Here is a 22705-nt window from a genome sequence, read left to right on the forward strand (position 1 = left end):
ATGGGGTTGGATTCAGCAAATAGGTCTAGATTCTAGATATGGTGCCTAAAAACTCATACGTAACAAAATTTCCATCTAAGCATATTCTATAAGTGGCACCTAGATTTAGGCGCAGGAAAAAGATTTAGGTGTCGTCGTTGATGGTACGTTGAAACCCAGTGTGCAGCGGTGGCTAAGAAAGCAAATAGAATGTTAGGAATGATAAGGAAAGGAATGGAACCCCCCCCCCGAAAATATTATGCTTTTGTATTGTTTAATGGTGCGACCGCACCTCGAATTATTAGAAAAGGTACAGGAAAGGGTGACCAAAATAATAAAAGGGATGGGACGACTTTCTTATGAGGAGATGCTAGTGGCTAGGGCTCTTCAGCTTGGAGAAGATATGTTAGAGGTCGTAAAATGAGTGGACCGCAACAGGTAGATGTGAATCGCTTGTTTACTCTTTCCAAAAGTACAAGGACTAGGGGACACGCAATGAATTTACTGAGTAGAACATTTAAAACAAATCGGAGAAAATATTTCTTCACTCAACTTCACTGTAAGATCTGCGGCACTATTGACAGCAGTCTGTGCGACCATGGCCTAAAAATGAAATGATCCCTGGGACTTAGCCAAGAGTATTCCAAGTAGTTTAGTGGAAGGGGAGGCTGAACTCCCTCTGCTCCTGTCCTATTGCAGCTCAGATTCAAAATGGCAGCTGTTACTCCTAATGGCTAAGGCTAGGGATCATAGCTTCCATTTTGAACTTGGACAACAAGCGGACAAGAGTGGAGGGGGATCAGTCTTGCAGGTCTCCAGGGGAAGGTGAAGGGACATCAGGTTTGGATCTTTGTGAGGGACTCTTTTATTGTGAGAGGGGGGTAATTGCTTGGGGATGAGGCCCTGACGTACATCATTGTGAGTATAGGATTTATGGTATTGGTGTTAGGTCTTGTGTTAGTGCAGATAGTGCTGGTATATCCATGCTATCGGCTGAGACATGTAATGTAAAGCCCTTGCAGTAAGTATCTGCCCTGTGCAGTAAATGCAGAGTAGACGCTGGCCACGTCCACCACATTTACTGTAAAACATTTCTCTAAATGTCCACATACCCTATACTAGGGGTAGGCAACTCCGGTCCTCGAGAGCCGCAGGCAGGTCGGGTTTTCAGGATATCCACAATGAATATGCAGGAGATAGATTTGCATACCATGGAGGCAGTGCTTGCAAATCTATCGCCTGCATATTCATTGTGGATATCCTGAAAACCTGACCTGCCTGCGGCTCTCGAGGACTGGAATTGCCTACCTCTGGCCTAGTGGTTAGTGCAGTGGAACATGGAATGTTGCTACTATTGGAGATTCTGTTGCTACTATTTGAGATTCTACATGGAATGTTGCTACTATTGGAGATTCTGTTGCTACTATTTGAGATTCTACATGGAATGTTAATGTTGCTATTCCATTAGCAACATTCCATGTAGAAGCCTGCCCTTGCAGATCAGCAACGCAGCCACGCAGGCTTCTGTTTCTGTGAGTCTGACGTCCTGCACGTATGTGTGCAGGACGTCAGACTCACAGAAACAGAAGCCTGCGCAGCCGCATTGCCTCCACATGGAATGTTGCCAGTGGAGGAGTAGCCTAGTGCAGAGGTAGGCAATTCCAGTCCTCAAGAGCTGCAGGCAGGTCAGGTTTTCAGGATATCCACAATGAATACGCAGGAGATAAGATTTGCATACCATGGAGGCAGTGCTTGCAAATCTATCTCCTGCATATTCATTGTGGATATCCTGAAAACCCGACCTGCCTTCGGCTCTCGAGGACCGGAGTTGCCTACCCCTGCCGTATACATTCAACATACAATGCATCAGAAAGACCTACCGAAAATGTTAATTTGTTTAATTTAGGGGGAACTGGATCGGAGAAGCTCCTTACAAAAATGGCCGGTCTTGTTCGGAGTGTCCACCCAGCTATGGTGGGAGCTGCCAAAACAACCTATGTTTCAAAGGTACAGTATTGCATGCAGTAAGATAAATAATCATTTTCTATGAGCGGGAAGGAAGGGGATTTGGGGCTCCAAAAGGCTTGGAGACAGTAATCTATTTTGGGGTCCTTTAGAAATGTCAAGAGAGGAGAAAAATGATCACTTTTCTGCCAGAAATAATTAGTGACACCAGATATAAAGGGCTGGAAAGTCAGGTCATGGGCTTTTGACCTTGAAGAAAGGGTTTTGATGCCCCTTTACAAGTCGTTGGTGAGGCCCCACTTGGAGTATTGTGTTCAGTTTTGGAGGCCGTATCTGGCTAAAGATGTAAATAAACTGGAAGCGGTGCAAAGAAAAGCTACAAAAATGGTTTGGGATTTGCGTTGCAAACCGTACGAGGAGAGACTTGCTGACCTGAACATGTATACCTTGGAGGAAAGGAGAACCAGGGGTGATATGATTCAGACTAGAGAGTTGCACGGGGACAGAAATCTTACCCATCCCCGCCCATCCCCGCTGGAATCTTACCCGTCCCCACCCATCCCCACTGGAATCTTACCCATCCCCACCCATCCCCGCAAAAATTTAAACCATCCCAACCCGTCCCCGTAAGAATTTAACCCATCCCCACCCATCCCCGTAAGAATTTAATAGTACATAAAAGAAAGTTCCAGTCAGCTCCCTCAGTCTCTCTCTGGATTTGAGCCACAGCACTGTAGGCAAGGAAGGAACGGAAGTTGGAACTTGGAACACTCTGGTTCGCACATGTAAGATTTGTCTCTGATTCACTGGCAGTGTGTGCTGAGAGGTCGCCACATGCACACGCCAGTAGGTCAGGTGACATCTGATTCTTGTGCCTGTGTCAGAGCTGAGGTCTGTGCACCAGCCTGGGAGCAAAGAGGATTAATAGTAACATAGTAAGTGACAGCAAATAGACCTGAACGGTCCATCCACTCTGCCCAATAGTCACACTCATGATCAATTCATCATTAAATCAACAAGTGTGATATTATATACTTGATTATCGTCTTTCTTTCATGTTTCTGGAACAAAGACCACAGAAGTCTATCTGGCCCCATCCTTATGTTCCAACTGCTGGAGTTGCCATCGAAGCCCACTCCAGCCTATTCATGTTCTCATTTGTGGGACACAGACCATAAAAGTCTGTCCAGCACTGTCCTCATGTTCCAGCCACTGAAGTTGCTGTCTAAGCCCTTTCCAGCCCATCCTACACCAGATTGCCATGTATGAGACACAGACCATACAAGTCTGCCAGGTATCAGCCCTAGTTCATCACAGCCAGAGTCGCCATCTAAGCGTCACTTGACACATCCACACACATGCAGCCATTTAAGGTTAGGTTTTTTTTATAACTTCCATTTTCTAATTAGAGATCCTCTGTGTTCATCCCATGCCTTTTTTAATTCCGTCATCATTTGTGACTCTACCACCTCCTTAATGGAAGACTTTCCACATTTATGCTGTTAAAGCAAGGCGGAAGAGGAGGAGAAGGAGGAGACAGCACTCAAAGAAATTGGTATTCGGTAGATGAGAGGCTGGTGCAGGTGGAGCTTACAATTCCACGGGAAGCCCACAGAACTGGTTCCATCCCCGCGGGAACCCTGCAGGAACTGCCTCCGTCCCTGCGGGAATCCCGCGGGTTCCGCGGGATTCCCGCGGGGACGGAAGCCGTGCAGCTCTCTAATTCAGACGTTCAAATATTTGAAAGGTATTAATCCGCAAATGAACCTTTTTTGGAGACGGGAAGACGGTAGAACTAGAGGACATGAATTGAGGTTGAAGGGGGGCAGACTCAGGACTAATGTCAGGAAGTATGTGGAATGCCCTCCCGTGGGAGGTGGTGGAGATGAAAACGGTAATGGAATTCAAACATGCGTGGGGTAGACACAAAGGAATCCTGTTTAGAAGGAATGGTTCCGTGGAATCTTAGCGGAGATTGGGTGACGCCGCCGGTAACTGGGAAACAGAATGGGAGCTGGGCAGACTTCTACGGTCTATACCCTGATCGTGACTGAATAGATAGGGATGGGCTGGAGTGTAAATTTTAAGGGGCTTTGACGTTAGCTTCAGAACTTAGTACAAGAACAGTGCTGGGCAGACTTCTACGGTCTGTGCCCTGAGAAAGGCAAGGACAAATCAAACTCGGGCATACATATAAAGTATCTTGTTGGGCAGACTGGATGGACCGTACAGGTCTTTATCTGTCGTCATTTACTATGTTACTATGTTCATAAATGAGAGTCCATCTCATTTTGCATGGGTTGGTAATATGAAATATGGGAAATGGTCAGTTGATTACCTTATCAGTAGACTGCAGGGCCTTCGTGACAGGGATTATAGTAGGTCAATCTGTTTACAGTGATTTTGATACAACACTGTGAAATTTAGAAAGCATTTGGTCTCGTTATAATCTCATTAAGAACCTGCTTTCTTCAAGTATCGAGTGATCATTTTCCACGCTTCACCTTCCCAAGCCATGGAAAATGAGATGGGCTGTCACTTGTGAAAGAACTCAAAGGCCTATGACCTGAATTTCCAGCTCTTTATGTCTGCAGCCACTAATTACTCTCGGAGGAATTCTGTACAGACAAATTAAGGGTTTGATATTTAAAGGCACTTATCAACGTAGCAGGAGCTGCTGACCAGAGAAGTGCTGATGAGAGAGATATTCAGTGGCACAAACAGATACTAGTACTGAATGCTTCCTCGGACTACCTTGACACTATCTGGACAGTGTGGGGGCAGCCCATGAGCAATGCCAGAAGTTTTTTTTTTGTTTTTTGGGGGGGGGTCTTTTACTACGGCGCGCTATCGTTTTTACCACGTGCTAAAAATAGACGCGCGCTGAACATTAGAGGCTCCCATAGGAATACATTGGCATCTCCAGAGTTTAGCGCGCGACTATTTTTAGTGCACGTTAAAAAACGCTAGCGCACCTTAGTAAAAGACCCCCTCGGTTAGTGGCCATTTTCAGACCACTAACCCGATATCTATCCGGAGAAAGATAGGACAGAAAAAGGCTGTCTTTATCTGGTTAGTGGCACTGAAACCAGATATTCAGTATTGATTGATATCTGCAAACTGGCAGAGATCCGGTTTCAATTTAACTGTGGCAGCCAGTGTTTTCATTAAATCATGGTTCAATATTGACCCTTAAAATTCTGCACAGAATATTTTTCAATTCTGCAGATTTCTATAGACCTTTCCCACATAACACGATATAATCACTTTAAGAAGCAATATAGAAAATGCAATTACTTAAAGATTCTTTTGTACAGAATTTCCCATCCAAGCTTTCTGTCTGCCCCATTTCTCTACCAGCAAGATCCCTAGCCCTGGCTTTGCATACTGTCTCCAAGCCTTGAAACCCCAAACTGCCATATCTTTATTCATCCCCTGCAAGACTGCTAACTTGCTCTGCTCTGGTTGCTCCTTTCTCTCCTACTCTCTCTCTCTTGCCATTTTCAACCAGTCACCAGTTGCTGCTCTCTGCCATAGGGACTTTTTTTTTTCCAGTTAAGGAGCCAGCTGGAGACTGTTCAGCCTTCTCCAGTCTAAAGCCTCACCCACTCCTGGCTTCACAGTACAGCTCAGCTGCTTAACACTGAGGTGCAGCTCTTCACTTCTCAGTGGGAAGGGCTTTACCGGGGAAAAAATGTTCACAGGCAGGCCTCTCTCACCTATGACATCTTGATTCCCTACAAACCTTAAAGCTCACCTCTTTGTAGCTGCCTTTCCTTGGGCCTATGATGACTCTTCCCTCAGAGAGACCTTTGAACACAACTACAACCCCCCCCCCCCCATCCTCCCATGCCGACTCACTTCTTTCCTATGGTATTTTGTAGTTTCTTATATCACCTCCCCCCTCTCTATCTCTCCTTTCTCACTGGTAGGTATCATGCTCCTGCTGTCCATCCTCGCTCTGTTTCTAGCATTGTACACCACATAGATGGTTCTGATTTGCGGTATAGCAAGCTTTGAATAAACTTGAAACCTGAATAATTCTAAAGCTGGAATGTGTTTATTATATCTGAAATGGCAACTGAATCACTAAATCTTTTAATCAGAAACATAGAATGGGAGAAAAACCTTAGGCCCTACTAGGGATATGAATTCATCATCATGTCTTAACCCAACTGATTTAACATATGTTAACCTACGAATTAATTTCTGTAAAATCAATTTGACTAAGTTTTTTAACATGAGTTTTAAAACAGTTGTATTAAATATCAACAGAAGGTATGTGTCGTACTTACTTATTAATACAAGTATTATATAAAAACACCTCCACTCTCAGGGGCGTAGTCAGACTTCAACAGGAGGGGGGGGGGGCAGAACCCAAGGTGGGGGTGCACCAGGGCCGTGCCTAGGGTCTCTGGCGCCCCCTGCAGACCATCAGTTGGTGCCCCCCTGCAGACTATCACTTGGGGCGTGCCCCCCCCTGGACCTACCTGGCTCCAAGGCACGTGAAGAGCTGGTCGGTGCCAAAGAGCCGAGCGCTGCTTCCCCAAGCTGCCGTCTGGGGCGCGATGGAGGAAATGGCTGGGTTTAGCCTGAGCCTTCTCCACTCCATCCCTGATTCCCCGGCACTTTAAATTTACCTCTCTCCGCCTCTGGCTCCGACGTCTGCGCAGCGTCAGTGAAAGCGCTGCCTGTCTGACGTCTCTCCACCAGCCTTCCCTTCGCTCGTTCGTTCCCTCTGTGTCCCGCCTTCTTCTGATGTCATTTCCTTGAGGGCGGGACACAGAGGGAACAAACGAGCGAAGGGAAGGCTGGTGGAGAGACGTCAGACAGGCAGCGCTTTCACTGATGCTGCGCAGATGTCGGAGGGGGAGCGAGATAAATTTAAAGCGCCGTGGAATCGGGGATGGAGCGGAGGAGTAAGGTTTTTTTTTAAAAATACAGGTCGACGGCGCGGCGCCCTTGAAGGCAGGCGCCCCCCTGCGGCGCTTACCGCGCTTACTGTGTTGGCACGGCCCTGGGGGGCACATTTTGGCCCACTTCCCTGCTGCTGCCCTCCTGCTGCCAGATCTGCCTTCCCGCTGCCGCCACTTCTGCCTCCCTTCCGCCGCTGGAAGGTACTGCTTCTGCCAATACCACTCCCCCCCCCCTGCCGCCGCTGCTGGAAGATACCTTGGCTAAAGCATTTGCCCTGCACTGCTCTTACATTGCTTGGCGCCCTGTCCTGCTTTCAGCGCCATGCGTGCTCATTTTAATGAAACTCAGCATGCGCGAGCATGCTCGGTTTCATTAAAACGAGCGTGCATGGTGCTGAAAAACAGGACAGGGCGCCAAGCAATTTAAGACCAACGCAGAATGAACGCCTTAGCTGGTGGGGGTTGGGGACCTCCGCTAGCCAAACTGGGGGCTCCGGATTCAGTTTGAGGGGGCCCAGGCCCCCGTGGCCGCCCTGTAGCTACGCTACTGCTTTCACTTGTATAATAACAATAATCAACCAATTAATCTATCATGTATTCTGCTTAGGAATGCAAAAGCCTGAGGAAGCTCTTCTCATATATCAAAATTCAGTAGAGCTCAATCATGAATCATCAGCATAAAAAAATCCTTCCTAGAGAAATATTTCATCAATCTTTTATTTCCTCAAGCAGAACAGAAATCATTTACTTATCTCGACATACCAACAGCCAAAACAAAGCTGGGTTCTCTCTGCAGCCTTTCCTGAACAGTCCATATAAAATATTTCTTTAGGAAGGTTTTTTATGCTGATGACTGATAATTAAGCTCTATTGAATTTTGATATATGAGAAGAGATTCCAGATGTTTTTTCCCCTTCCTAAGTAGGAACATCTGGAACGAGAGGACAGAGGATGAAGTTAAAAGGGGATCTAAGGAAATGCATCTTTACCGAAAGGATGGTGGATGTGCGGACCGACCTCCAGTGGAGGTGGTGGAGACGAGGACTATCTGAATTCAAGAAATCATGGGGCAGGCATGTGGGATCTCATAGAGGGGTGGAAGAGGCAGTGGATGATATGGAAGGGCAGACCAGATGTGTCATACGGCCTTTATCTGCTGCCATTTTCTGTGTTTCTACAGTAACCTAGTACACCCACAATGAATATTCATGTATACAAATCTATCTCATGAATATTCATTGTGGATATAACGAAAACCTGACTGGCCGGGGTGCCTCCAGGACCAGGTTTACGAACCACTGCCCTAGAGACAGACAGCGCTGATCAAGCTCTGATTTTTGTTTTTTAGATGATCGATATGTTGAGAGGCACGAGACAGACGAGACTAATGAGGTGGAGACACCAAAGCTCCAGGAAGAAAAGCACGTCTGGGTGGAAGAGAGAGTAACCAAACCCAAAAAGGCTTCGTCAGTCAGTTACATGAGTAAGCATGCGTTGTTCATATCAGCACAGAAAGGATCTGGGCAATGGGTGCATAGAGTTAAGGGGATGCACGGAGCGGACGCCAGAACTCAACTTTCCTCATTGGGTGGGATTATTGGTTCCAAAATGCTTGAAACACTTAGAGGGGCATAATCAAAAGGGGCGCCCAAGTTTTCCTGAGGACGTCTTCGCAGGACGTTTCAGCGAAGGGGTGGGTAAACCCATATTATAGAAACAAGATGGGTGTCCATCTTTCGTTTCGATAATAGGGTTGGGGACGAACAAATCGTGACATTTAGGTCTTCCCTAATGGAAACTAAGATCCTAAGGAGCTTAGCCGAGATTGGGTGGCACAGCCGGTGGCGGGAGGCGGGGCTAGTGCTGGGCAGACTTATTCGGTCTGTGCCAGAGCCGGTGGTGGGAGGTGGGGCTGGTGGTTGGGAGGCGGGGATAGTGCTGGGCAGACTTACACGGTCTGTGCCCTGAAAAGGACAGGTACAAATCAAGGTAAGGTATACACAAAAAGTAGCACATATGAGTTTATCTTGTTGGGCAGACTGGATGGACCATGCAGGTCTTTTTCTGCCGTCATCTACTATGTTACTATGTTACTAAGGACGCCCATCTCAGAAACATCCAAATGCAAGCCCTTTGGTCGTGGGAGGAGCCAGCATTCATAGTGCACTGGTCCCCCTGACATGCCCGGACACCAACCGGGCACCCTAGGGGGCACTGCAGTGGACTTCAGAAAAAGCTCCCAGGCACATAGCTCTCTTACCTTGTGTGCTTAGCCCCCCCCAAATCCCCCCAAACCCCACAACTGTACACCACTACCATAGCCCTTACGGGTGAAGGGGGGGCACCTAGATGTGGATACAGTGGGTTTGTGGTGGACTTTGGAGGGCTCACATTTACCACCACAAGTGTAACAGGTAAGGGGGGATGGGCCTGGGTCCGCCTGCCTGAAGTGCACTGCACCCACTAAAACTGCTCCAGGGACCTGCTTACTGCTGCGATGGACCTGAGTATGACATTTGAGGCTGGCATAGAGGCTGGCACAAAATATTTTTATAGTTCTTTTTTGAGGGTGAGAGGGGGTTAGTGACCACTGGGGGAGTAAGAGGAGGTCATCCCCGATTCCCTCCGGTGGTCATTTAGTGAGTTTGGGCACCTTTTTGTGTCTTGGTTGTAAGAAAAACTGGACCAGGTAAAGCTGTCCAAATGCTCGTCAGGGGCACCCTTTTTTTCCATTATGGGTCGAGGACGCCCATGTTGTTAGGCATGCCCAAGTCCTGCCTTCGCTACGCCTCCGACAAGCCCATGGAAACTTTGGTCGTCCCCGCGATGGAAAGCAGTTGGGGACGTCCAAAATCGGCTTTCGATTATGCCGATTTGGACGACCCTGTGAGAAGGATGCCCATCTTCCGATCTCTATGAGGCCCCTGTGCCAGGGGTCAAGGGAGCAGGTAGTTGGTCGAAGGTATCTCAGGATTTTGCCAAGGCCCTCTACTGTTCTAATTTGAAGCAGTTTTGGGATTCGCTTTGGCATCGGGTTCAGTGTGTTTTTGGTATTCAGGTTGAGCTTAGTTACGGGATTGTGATTTTCAGATCAGCTGCATTGCCTCATGATCTGCAGGGTGGGGGGCGGGCGGGATAGATCTAAGCTGATTGTTTGATTAGCAGTTCCCCTAAGCATGTCAATCTTGTCTGAATGGAAAAGTAATTCTGAGCTGAGTATGACTGGGTGGTGGAATGCAGTATGTTTTGTCAGAAGGTATGAGGAGGTGGCTGCAATCAGGGGCGTAGCCAGACTTCGGCGGGAGGGGGGTCCAGAGCCTGAGGTGAGGGGGCACATTTTAGCCCCCCCGGCACCGCTGACACCCCCCCGCCATTGCCAACCCCCCCCCCCCCCCCGCTGCCACCACCACCAACAACTTTGACCTCCTCCTGCCGACGACCCTCTCGACCCCCCCTCCTGCCGCTGTCGCCTGCCTTTACTGGTGGGGGACCCCAACCCCCGCCAGCCGAACTCCTCTTCTTCCTTCATTCTGTTTCTGAGTCTGACGTCCTGCACGTTGTACGTGCAGGACGTCAGACTCAGAAGAACAGGAAGCGTTGCAACTTGCATCCTGCACGGAAGAGAGGACTTCGGCTGGCGGGGGCTTGGGGTCCCCCGCCAGCAAAGATCGGCGACGGGTTGGTGGCGGGCGGGCGGGAGGTGGAGAGGGTCGGTGGTAGGGGGGTCCAGGGCGAAATCTGCGGGTGCCCAGGCCCCTGTGGCCCCATGCAGATACGCCCCTGGTACTGAGAGGAGGGATTTGTCCTGTGAGCAGAGGTTTCTGGCGGGAATGTAAGGGGAGATGAGGGTAGAGAGGTAATGAGGGGCTGCATACTGAGTGCATTTGTAGGTAAGAAGGAGAAGCTTGAACTGAATGCGGTATCTGATCGGAAGCCAGTGAAGTGACCTAAGGAGAGGGGTGATATGAGTATATCAGTTCTGGCGGAATATAAGACGTGCAGCAGAGTTCTGAACGGATTGAAGGGGGGATAGGTGGTTAAGTGGGAGGCCAGTGAGGAGTAGGTTGCAGTAGCATGGATGAGAGTTCGGGTGGTGTGCTCAGAGAGGAAGGGGCGAATTTTGCTGATGTTAAAGAGGAAGAAGCGACAGGTCTTGACTGTCTGCTGGATATGCGCAGAGAAGGAGAGGGAGGAGTCGAAGATGACTCCGAGGTTGCGGGCAGATGAGACAGGGCGGATGAGTGTGTTATCAACTGAGATCTTGAGCGGAGGAAGAGGAGAAGTGGGTTTTGGTGGGAAGACAATAAGCTTGGTCTTGGCCATGTTCAGATTCAGGTGGCGGTTGGACATCCATGCAGCAATGTCGGATAAGCAGGCCGATACCTTGGCCTGGGTCTCCGCGGTGATGTCTGGCGTGGAGAGATACAGCTGGGTGTCGTCAGCGTAAAGATGATACTGGTAACCATGGGATGAGATCAGTGAACTTAGGGAAGAGGTGTAAATTGAAAAAAGAAGGGGTCCAAGGACAGATCCTTGGGGAACTCCAACAGAAAGCGGGATGGGGGTGGAGGAGGATCCATGAGAGTGTACTCTGAAGGTTCGGTGGGAGAGATAGGAAGAGAACCAGGAGAGGACAGAGCCCTGGAACCCAAATGAGGACAGTGTGGCAAGAAGTAAGTCATGATTGACAGTGTCAAAAGCGGTGGATAGATCGAGGAGGATGAGGATGGAGTAGCCTCTGGATTTGGCAAGGAACAGGTCATTGCAGACTTTAGAGAGTGCTGTTTCTGTTGAGTGTAGAGGGCGAAAACCGGATTGAAGCGGATCGAGGATGGCCTGAGAGGAGAGAAAATCAAGGCAGCGGCTGTGAACGGCATGCTCAAGTATTTTGGAGAGGAAGGGTGGGAGGGAGATGGGGCGGTAGTTGGAGGGACAGGTAGGGTCAAGTGATGTCTGAAAGTGCTTTGAAAATGAGCCCCTAAGTGACCTGGGAGGGGGGGGGGGGGGGCGTTTTCAAATTTTGGGTTGTTGTTATTTCTGTATTGTACGTTTTGTAATTTAAAGTCAATAAAATATTGAACTAAAAAAAAAAAAAGCAATAAAAATGTTTACAAAGCTGTTCCCATAAAAATTTGGTTATGCGTTCCAGCTGCTGGAAAGTTAATGGACCATAATTAGTGCATGAAGTGAATAAAGTAGAATGAATCTGGATTGAAAGCTCTGGGCAAAATGCTCGGGCTATATCGTTTGTTCCAACAGATGGCTGTTCCATTTCACAGGGCTTTCAGAGGAAGCCAGAGCACCGATTTGGCAGTGGGTGTCTTCCTCCATTATGTTTGTTTACTTATTTCCATGGATTTCTTGTACCGCTTTTCAATTAAAGATATCAAAGCAGCAATAATATTATTAGTTACATTTGTACCCCACACTTTCCCACTCATGGCAGGCTCAATGGGGCTTACATGGGGCAATGGAGGGTTAAGTGACTTGCCCAGAGTCACAAGGAGCTGCCTGTGCCTGAAGTGGGAATCGAACTCAGTTCCTCAGTTCCCCAAGACCAAAGTCCACCACCCTAACCACTAGGCCACTCTTCCACTGTTGCTACTATTTGAGATTCTACATGGAATGTTGCTATTCCACTAGAAGTCGGCCCTTGCAGATCACCAATGTGGCCGCGCAGGCTTCTCACAGAAACAGAAGCCTGCGCAGCCTTCTACATGGAATGTTGCTAGTGGAATAGCAACATTCCATGTAGAATCTCCAATAGTAGCAACATTCCATGTAGAATCTCCAACAGTAGCAACATTCCATGTAGAATCTCCAATAGTATCTATTTTATTTTTCTTACATTTGTACCCTGTGCTTTCCCACTCATGGCAGGCTCAATGCGGCTTACATGGGGCAATGGAGGGTTAAGTGACTTGCCCAGAGTCACAAGGAGTTGCTAACAGATCAGAATTGAGACAAAAAAAAAAAAAGTTAAAGTACAAACACAACTAAGGATTCCTTTTACTAAGCGGCAGTAAAGCCCAATGCTGGCTTACCGCTCGCTGTACAGGAAGCACCGCCAGGCTACTTCCCACCCGTAGCGTGTCGTCATTTCTGGCGCTACAAAAATGTATTTATTTTTGTAGAGCTGGGGTCTACCCAGTGGTAATCGGGCAGTGCCACACGCTGCCCGGTTACCACCGGGTGAATGCGGGAGCCCTTACCGCCACCCCAGTGGGTGACGGTAAGGGCTTCCCTCTGAAATGGCCGTGCTTTACTTGCCGCGTGGCCATTTCCTGCAGGAAGGCAAGACTTTCCTTTTACCAGCTGCGCTGGCACCAGCGCCGGCCCCCTTTTGCCACAGCTTTGTAAAAGGGGTCCTAAAAATGTAAACATTGTTGGGTCAGGAGCAGTACTCAAGGAAAAGTGAATGGAATTACACAACAATTTAAAACAAATAGACATTCCCTGATATGGCTGCTGATCGCTTAAATAGCATATCGGCACCTAACTTTGGATATTCAGCGGGAGATAACCAGTTATCTCTCGCTAAATATCTGCAGTTAGCAGCTATATTGTGTGAAGTGGCGGGGCATTTTTGAAAGGGACGTCTAAGTTGCTCATTTGCAAAACGGCGAAATCCAGGGGCGGGAAACCCGTATTTTCAAAACAAGATGGATGTCCATCTTTCATTTCAAAAATACCATCAGAGATGCCCAAATCCTTAAATTTGGACATCCCTAAATTTGGTCGTCCCTAGACATGGAAGTTTCTGACTTTAGGCGATTTTCGAAACCAAAGACGTCTATGTCAAAAACGGCCAAATGCAAGCCATTTGGTCGTGGGAGGAGCCAGCATTTCTAGTGCACTGGTCCCCCTGACATGCCAGGACACCAACCGGGCACCCTAGGGGGCACTGCAGTGGACTTAATGAATTGCTCCCAGGAACATAGTTCCCTTACATTGTGTGCCGAACCCCCCAAAACCCACTACCCACAACTGTACACCACTACCATAGCCCGTACGGGTGGATGTGGAGGAGTGGCCTAGTGGTTAGGGTGGTGGACTTTGGTTCTGAGGAACTGAGTTTGATTCCCACTTCAGGCACAGGCAGCTCCTTGTGACTCTAGGCAAGTCACTTAACCCTCCATTGCCCCATGTAAGCCGCATTGAGCCTGCCATGAGTGGGAAAGTGCGGGGTACAAATGTAACAAAAATAAAATAGATACTATTGGAGATTCTACATGGAATGTTGCTATTCCACTAGCAACATTCCATGTAGAAGGCTGCGCAGGCTTCTGTTTCTGTGAGTCTGACGTCCTGCACGTATGTGCAGGACGTCAGACTCACAGAAGCAGAAGCCTGCGCGGCCACATTGGTGATCTGCAAGGGCCGACTCCTACATGGAATGTAGCAACATTCCATGTAGAATCTCAAATAGTAGCAACAGTGGAGGAGTGGCCTAGTGGTTAGGGTGGTGGACTTTGGTCCTGGGGAACTGAGGAACTGAGTTTGATTCCCACTTCAGGCACAGGCAGCTCCTTGTGACTCTGGGCAAGTCACTTAACCCTCCATTGCCCCATGTAAGCCGCATTGAGCCTGCCATGAGTGGGAAAGTGCAGGGTACAAATGTAACAAAAAAAAAAAAAAGATGGGCACCTATATATGGGTACAGTGGGTTTGTGGTGGGTTTTGGAGAGCTTGCTGTTCCTTCCACAAATGTAATAGGGGGGGGGGGGGGTATGGGCCTGGGTCCGCCTGTCTGAAGTGCACTGCAGTACCCACTAAAACTTCTCCAGGGACCTGCAAGCGCTGTCATGGACCTGAGTATGACATCTGAGGCTGGCACAACATATTTTTAAAGATATTTTTTGAGGGTGGGAGGGGGGTTAGTGACCACTATGGGAGTAACGGGAGGTCATCCCCGATTCTCTCCGGTGGTCATCTGGTCATTTCGGGCACCTTTTTGTGCCTTAGTCGTAAGAAAAACAGGTCCGGGTGAAAACGTCCAAGTGTTCGTCAGGGACGTTCTTGTTTTTTTCGATTATGGGTCAAAGACGTCCAAGTGTTAGGCACGCCCAAGTCCCACCTTCGCTACGCCTCCGACACGCGCCCTTGAACTTTGGCCGTCCTTGCGACGGAGTGCAGTTGGAGATGTCCTAAATCGAGTTTCGATTATACTGATTTGGACGTCTCTGGGAGAAGGACGTCCATCTTCTGATTTATGTCGAAAGATGGACGTCCTTCTCTTTCGAAAATGAGCCCAATAGTCAGTTAGGTGCAGATGTTCAGCACTTAACCAGCTATGTTCAGTGGTTAAAACAGGCCACATAAATTGCAGGCCTATCTTTAACCACTAAAAGGTTAACCAGTTAGCGCTGAATAACGGCTTAACCCAGTGGTTCCCAAACCAGCTCCTGGAGGCACCCCAGCCAGTCAGGTTTTCAGGATACCCACAATGAGCATTCATGAATATTCATTGTGGGTATCCTGAAAACGTGACTGGCTGGGATGCCTCCAGTACCAGGTTTGGGAACCACTGGCTTAACCAGTTAACATGTTAGCGGTTAAAAAACTCCAGATATTCAGTACTGGTTGCTGGAAATGGCCCTGCATTGAATATCAGAGTTGAACGCTGGCAGCAGACAGCAAAAGCACTGCCCACTGCTGGCTGAACGTCGGGCCAGCGGCGTACCAAGGGCGGGGCGGTGGGGGCGGTCCACCCCGGGTGCACGCTACTGGGGGGGGGGGGGGGGTGCCGCGTGCCTGTCGGCTCCGCTGGTTCCCTGCTCCCTCTGCCCCGGAACAGGTTACTTCCTGTTCTGGGGCAGAGGGAGCAGGGAGCCAGCAGAGCCGAGAGCTGCGCGGCTGCTCCCCGCAGCTAAAGATGCACCTGGGGGGGGGGGGGGGGGTTGATGCGCCGGGGGGGTGGGTGGTCTCATTTCGCCGGGGGGGGGGGGGGGTGCGCATCAGCGATCCGCCCCGGGTGGCAGCCGTATTAATCCGCAAACGAATCTTTTCCGGAGATGGGAAGGTGGTAGAACGAGAGGACATGAAATGAGATTGAAGGGGGGCAGACTCAGGAAAGATGTCGGGAAGTATTTTTTCACGGAGAGGGTGGTGGACGCTTGGAATGCCCTCCCGCGGGAGGTGGTGGAGATGAAAACGGTAACGGAGTTCAAACATGCGTGGGGTATGCATAGAGGAATCCTGTGCAGAAGGAATGGATCCTCAGAAGCTTAGCTGAAATTGGGTGGCGGAGCAGGTGGGGGGAAGAGGGGGTGGTGGTTGGGAGGCAAGGATAGGGGAGGGCGGACTTATACGGTCTGTACCAGAGCCGGTGATGGGAGGCGGGACTGGTGGTTGGGAGGCGGGAAATACTGCTGGGCAGACTTATATGGTCTGTGCCCTGATAAGGACAGGTACAAATTCAAGGTAAGGTATACACATATGAGTTTGTCTTGGGCAGACTGGATGGACCATGCAGGTCTTTTTCTGCCGTCATCTACTATGTTACTATGTATGTTACTATCACTGCGGTTGGGCCCATTGCGATTTTTGCATTTTTATTGCATATTCTTCCCCCTCAACTGGGACACGAGAAATGGAAGAGATTGGCAGAGGAGATAGCTTTGGTGCATCTGCGTTTTAATGATTTGATAGTTTTAGTTGATTTTAGTGCGAATTTTGATGTCCCGGCTGATAACTGGGCAGCATTTCTTAGTAATTTTTTATGCTAGGCAAACTTGACCCAAATTGTTCAAGTGGGCACTCACAGTGGGCTGCATTTATTTCTGACTTTCACGAAGGACTGATGCAGTGTCTGTTGTCTCTGATTACATTCTTATCACAGACAAATCACTTCAGGATGATATTTAAGGTGGTGGTATCAGCATGGATGAGGCGTGGAAAGTTCAGAACGAGGTTAGGGGTACAATAGATTGTGAACAGGGGGAGTTATGAGCATTGTAGGAGTCTGATGTGGTGGTGGTGGGGTAGACGGGGGTGTATGATTGATAGTGTGTAAGTATGAGGAAGGTTTTGATTGAGTTGGTCCCAGGGAAGGAATTTATAGTTAGGGAGGGTAATTGTAATGATTGATATACAAGGGAGTTAGGAGAGGGGAGGGGAGGGGAGGAAGAGGGTTATGTTTTTGGAAAGGATTTGGGAAAGAATAAAATTAGAGAGGGATAAGAAACTGTGGATGTCTGAGGCAAATAGTTATTTGAAAGTATTGTAGAGGGTTAAGAAGGATTTTTTTCCCCTAAGAAAATAGATGCACATCTGAATAAGTCGTTGAGGTTGTTTAGAACAGTTCAAGTCTTACTTAGTGGAGGAGTGGCCTAGTGGTTAGGGTGGTGGACTTTGGTCCTGAGGAACTGAGTTGGATTCCCACTTCAGGCACAGGCAGCTCCCTGTGACTCTGGGCAAGTCACTTAACCCTCCATTGCCCCATGTAAGTCGCATTGAGCCTGCCATGAGTGGGAAAGCGCAGGGTACAAATGAAACAAAACAATTACTACAGAATAGGGCAGTGGGACCAAGGCATGTTTGGAACAAGTTGACAGTAAATCAGGTGGCATAGTGTTTTGGCAAGAAAATTTGGGAGTTAAAGGCAGGGCTACCAGAAGTAAGGTAGCGGAGGAGGGTCTTGGCTTGGTGGTTGAGGGTGGATTGAATTAGGTTGTAGAGATTACAGTGCCTGACTTCAGTGCTGGGCAAGATAGTGGAAACTATTATAAAGAATAAAATTACAGAACACGTAGACAAACACGGTTTAATGGGACAGAGGCAGCATGGGTTCAGCCAAGGGAAGTCTTGCCTCACCAATTTGATTAATTTCTTTGAAGGCGTGAATAAACATGTGGATAAAGGTGAGCCAGTTGATGTAGTGTATCTAGATTTTCAGAAAACGTTTGATAAAGTTCCTCATGAGAGACTCCTGAGAAAACGAAAGGTTCATGGGATAGAAGGCAAGGTTCTGGTGTGGATTAGAATTGGTTATTGGACAGAAAATAGAGGGTGGGGGCTAAATGATCATTTTTCTCAGTGGAGGAGGATGAATAAGTGGAGTCTGGGAATTGGAATGACAAGTGAGGTGATTACATTTGCAGATGATACACAAAACTATTCAAAGCTGTTAAAACACATGCAGACTTGTGAAAATTTTCAGGAAGACCTTAGGAAACTGGAAGACTGGGCATCCAAATGGCAGATGAAATTTAATGTGGACAAATGCAAAGCGATGCGCATTTGGAAGAATAATCCAAATCATAGCTACCTGATTCCAGTGGTGTAGCTACGTGGGGCCTGAGGGGGGCCTGGGCCCCCGTAGATTTCGTCCTGGACCCCCATCCTGACGACCCTCTCGACCCCCCCGCGAACCCTCCCCCCCGCCTACCTTTGCTTTTGCTGGTGGGGGACCCCAATCCCCGCCAGCCGACGTCCTCTTCGTCCTGCAGTCAGTGCAAAAAAGTCTTCGTTCTGTTGCATGCTGACGTCCTGCGGCGGGAGGGGGGTCGAGAGGGCGGGAGGTCGTGAAAGGTGGTGGCGGGTCGGCAATGGGGGGGGGGCAGCGGCGCTGGTGGTGTGCCCCCTCAGCTCAGGCTCTGGACCCCCCTCCCACCGAAGTCTGCCTGATGCACTCAAGAAAAAGATCTAGGTGTCATTGTAGACAACACACTAAAATGTTCTGTTCTATGTGCGGTGGCGGCCAAAAAAGTAAACAGGATGCTAGGAATTATTGGAAAAGGATGGTAAATAAGACTAAGAATACTATAATACCTCTGTATTGCTCCATGGTGTGACCTCACCTTGAATATTGCATTCAATTCTGGTCATCATATCTCTCTGTCCCGGGCCCTTCTCTGTGTCCTGGGCACTACGCCTCTCTCTTTCTTTCTCCCTGCAGCAGCGTGCACAGGACTCTGCTGGGCTGCCTTTGTTTCTTCTTTTTCTTTCTCCGCACACCTCCATCTTTAGCCACCAGAGCACCTGGCTCTGCTTCCCCCATTCTCAGACAGCCCTAGTCCAAGGCTCCTCTCTTCCTTCTGAACAAACACCCTATCCTTTCTTTCTCTCTCCAAACACACACCCAGAGAGAGCCTTGCACCCGTTACCTGTCCTGCTGTGAGCACATGCCTATCTGAAAAAAATATACTATACTTTACATATCCAAACCCGTGTGGATTGTGTATTCTTTGAGAACCCACTGCCTCTGCGAACTGGACCAGGGACCAACCCTAGACAACGGAATGAAATACAAACTAATGCATGCGTCAAGCTTCACCTACCTGAGCACACAGTTATGGAACGCACTGCCGCGCAGCTTGAAATCGATCCACGGAAGAACGAACTTCCGCATATTACTGAAGACCCATCTCTTTGATAGAGCATACCAAAAAGATCAACCCATGTGAATATGCACAACTCGCCCATCGAACTTCAGAACTGTTTCTTAACATCTGCTTGTATACTATGACTTTGCTTTTACCAAGATCCTGCAATACTAAATGTTTATTTTACTAACATTCTTCCACTACCGCAAAGAGGTGGGATAACGTGGGATACAAATGCAACAAATAAATAAATAAATAAATAAAAAAGATATTGCAGAATTAGAAAAGGTTCAAAAAAGAGCAACCAAAATGATAAAGGGTGATGGAATTCATCTTATACGAGGAAAGTCTAAAGAGGTTAGGGCTCTTCAGCTTGGAAAAGAGACAGCTGAGGTGGGGGGGGGGGGGGGGGACAGATGATTGAGGTCTATAAAATCCTCAGTGGCGTAGAACAGGTTAAAGTGAATCGATTTTTTTTTAATTCTTTCAAAAAGTACAAGGACTAGGGGACACTCAAGGAAGTTACATGGAAATACTTTTAAAACAAATAGGAATTTTTTCACTCAACAAATATTTAAGCTCTAGAACTCGTTGCCAGAGAATATGTTAACAGTGGTTAGCGCATCTGGGTTTAAAAAAGGTTTGAACAGGTTCCTGGAGGACAAGTCTGCTAGTGAAATAGAAACATAGAAAAACGTAGGCACATAAAGACCAAATGGTCTATATAGTCTGCTCAACCATGCCATCTACTCTCTCTGTCACTCCCTTAGAGATCATATGTACTTGTCTCAAGCTTTCTTGAATTGAGATACAGTTTTCGTCTCCACCACTTCCACCAGGAGGCTGTTCAGCGAATTCACCACCAATGTTCCTTCTAAGTGGAGCACATGAGCGATTGCTCATACATTTTAGGAGCTTTGCTCACATATTTTACATGGTTGTTCACAATTTTTTTTTAATGTTATATACAGAAATACTGGTGCACAAAAATGGTTGTTTTTTTAAAACTTGTTGCTTACACACAAAAAAAATTTGCACACACTAGGCCACTCCTTAGAGGAAATATGTTCATCACCATTTCCATGAAGAAGTATTTCTTCAGGTTACTTCTGAGTCTTTCACCTTCACCCTATGCCCCCTTGTTCCAGAGCTTCCTTTTAATTGAAAGAGACTCGCCTCCAGTGCATTTATGCTATACTAGTGGAACCCAGCCCGTTTCCTCAACAATGAAACGGGCCCTAGAAAGGCTCTCTTGTAAGTGATTTTTTGTCTTTCCCTTGCCCTCCCCTCCATGTCCATCGATTCTTCCCTTCCCTCCCCTCCCATCCCCTCCCCTCCATGTCCAGCGATTCTTCCCTCCCCTCCTTGTCCAGGGATTCTCCTCTTCCCTGCCCTCCCATCCATGTCCCGCGATTCTCTCCTCTACTGTCCTCCCATCCCATCCATGTCCATCAATTCTCCTCTGCCCTGCCCTCCCCTCCCTCCCCTCGATGTCTCACAGTTCTCTCCTCCCCTCAATTTGTTCCTTAACGTTCTCTGGCTGGCTGGCGCTGGCTTCCGTTCGTAACATCCCTCCTGCAGTCAGCTCACCTCCAGCGTTCCCTTCCCTCTCACTGTTCTGCCCTCTGACGTCATTATGTTTTGACGCAAGGGCGGGGCAGTGAGGGGGACTGGAACGCTGGAGGCTGTCTGACGTCATCAGATGTTACGAACCCAGGCAGCCAGACAGCGATGGAACGTTGGAGGTGCAAATTATTATATAGGATAGGTATTTAAATGTCTCTATCATATCTCCTGCCTTTCTTCCAAAGAATATAAATTGAGATCTTTAAATCTGTTCCCATGTGCTCTATGAAGAAGACCACTGACCATTTTAGTAGCTGCCCTGTGGACCAATTCCAACTTGTTTATATATTTTTTGAAGGTGTGATCTTCAGAATTGTACACAATATTCTAATTGAGGTCTCACCAGAGTCTCATACAGTGGCATCATCACCTCCTTTTTCATACTGGTCATTCCTCTCCCTAAGCACCCAAGCATCCTACTAACTTTCGCTGTCACCTTTTCTACCTGTTTGACCACCTTAAGATCATCACATACATTCACACCCACTCCTCTTTTGTGCATAAATGTTCTTCACCCCCCTGAACTGTACCATTCCCTCGGGATTTTGCAGCTGAAATGCATGACCTTGCATTTTTTTAGCATTAAATCTTAGATATCAAATTCCAGACCATTCCTCTAGCTTCGCTAAGTCCTTCCTCTTGTTATGCACACCATCAGGGGCGTCTACCCTATTGCAGATGATGGTATCATCCGCAAAGAGGCAAATCTTACCAGACAGCCCTTCAGCAATATCGCTTACAAAAATGTTAAAAAGAACCGGCCCAAGAACCAAATCTTGTGGCACACACTACTGGTTACATTCTTTTCCTGAGAACAAGCTCTATTGACCACTACCCAATGTTGCCTTCCACTCAACTGGTGCCTAACCCATTCAGTCACTTTACGATCCATACCAAGGGCACTCAGTTTATTTATTAGTTATCTATGCAGAACCGTGTCAAAGGCTTTGCTAAAATCTAAATACACCACATCTAGTGCTCTCCCTCAATCTAACTCTCTGGTCACCCAGTCAAAGAAATTAATAAGATTTGCCTGACAAGACCTGCCTCTAGTGAAACCATGTCGCCTCGGCTCCTGTAATCTATTGGATTCCAAAAACTTAACTATTCTCTGTTTTAAAAGCATTTCTACTACTACTTATCATTTCTATAGCGCTACAAGGCATACGCAGCGCTGTACACCATACACAAAAAAGACAGTCCCTGCTCAAAGAGCTTACAATCTAGACAAGACAGGCAGACAGAACAATTAAGGGTACGTGAATAAAGAGGTGAGGATAAAAGGACAGGGCAAGTGAGCAGTGGTTAGGAGTCAAAAGCAGTGGTAAAGAGGTGGGCTTTAAGTTTGGACTTGAAAACGGCCGAAGAGGGGGCTAGACGTACAGGCTCGGGAAGTCTATTCCCATTAATTTACTTAACACAGAAGTCAGACTTACTGGCCTGTAGTTCCCAACCTCTTCCTTTCTTCCGCTTTTGTGGAGAGGGACCACATCTACCCTTCTCCAGTCCTCCACAACCACTTCTGACTCTAGAGAAGCATTGAAAAGGTCAGCCAGCGAAGATGCTACAACTTCCCTAAGTCCCTTCAAATGTATGCTGTCTAGCCCCGTCCACTTTTAGTTTAGCCAGCTCCTCACGAACACAGTCCTCTGAAAATCGTTCAGGGGCTACCTCTCCTCCATCCCTATTTGTGTTTGTCTTCTGCGGTCCTGCTCCTGGTCCTTCAGCTGTGAGCACAGAAAAGAGATATTTGTTAATCAATTCTGCCTTATGTTTATCAGCTTTTGCGTATTCCTCCCCTTCACCTTTGAGTCTCACAATGCCACTTTTGCACTTCCTTCTTCACTAACTTATCTAAAAAATGTCTTGTCCCTCCATTATACTGTAATGGCT

The 22705-nt window shown here is 47.8% G+C and overlaps 1 protein-coding gene across 1 annotated transcript in view; it reads left to right on the forward strand.

The window, feature by feature from the left end:
• Positions 1-22705, forward strand: part of CRISPLD2 (cysteine rich secretory protein LCCL domain containing 2) — a 126662-nt gene that overhangs the window by 42912 nt on the left and 61045 nt on the right. Inside the window, exons 5-6 of the mRNA XM_030204535.1 lie at positions 1886-1986; positions 8209-8343. Coding sequence (XP_030060395.1) covers positions 1886-1986; positions 8209-8343 — 236 coding nt within the window. The remainder of the gene's footprint in view (positions 1-1885; positions 1987-8208; positions 8344-22705) is intronic.

The sequence above is a fragment of the Microcaecilia unicolor genome, chromosome 5 (genome assembly GCF_901765095.1).
Source record: "Microcaecilia unicolor chromosome 5, aMicUni1.1, whole genome shotgun sequence".
NCBI classification, from domain to species: Eukaryota; Metazoa; Chordata; class Amphibia; order Gymnophiona; family Siphonopidae; genus Microcaecilia; species Microcaecilia unicolor.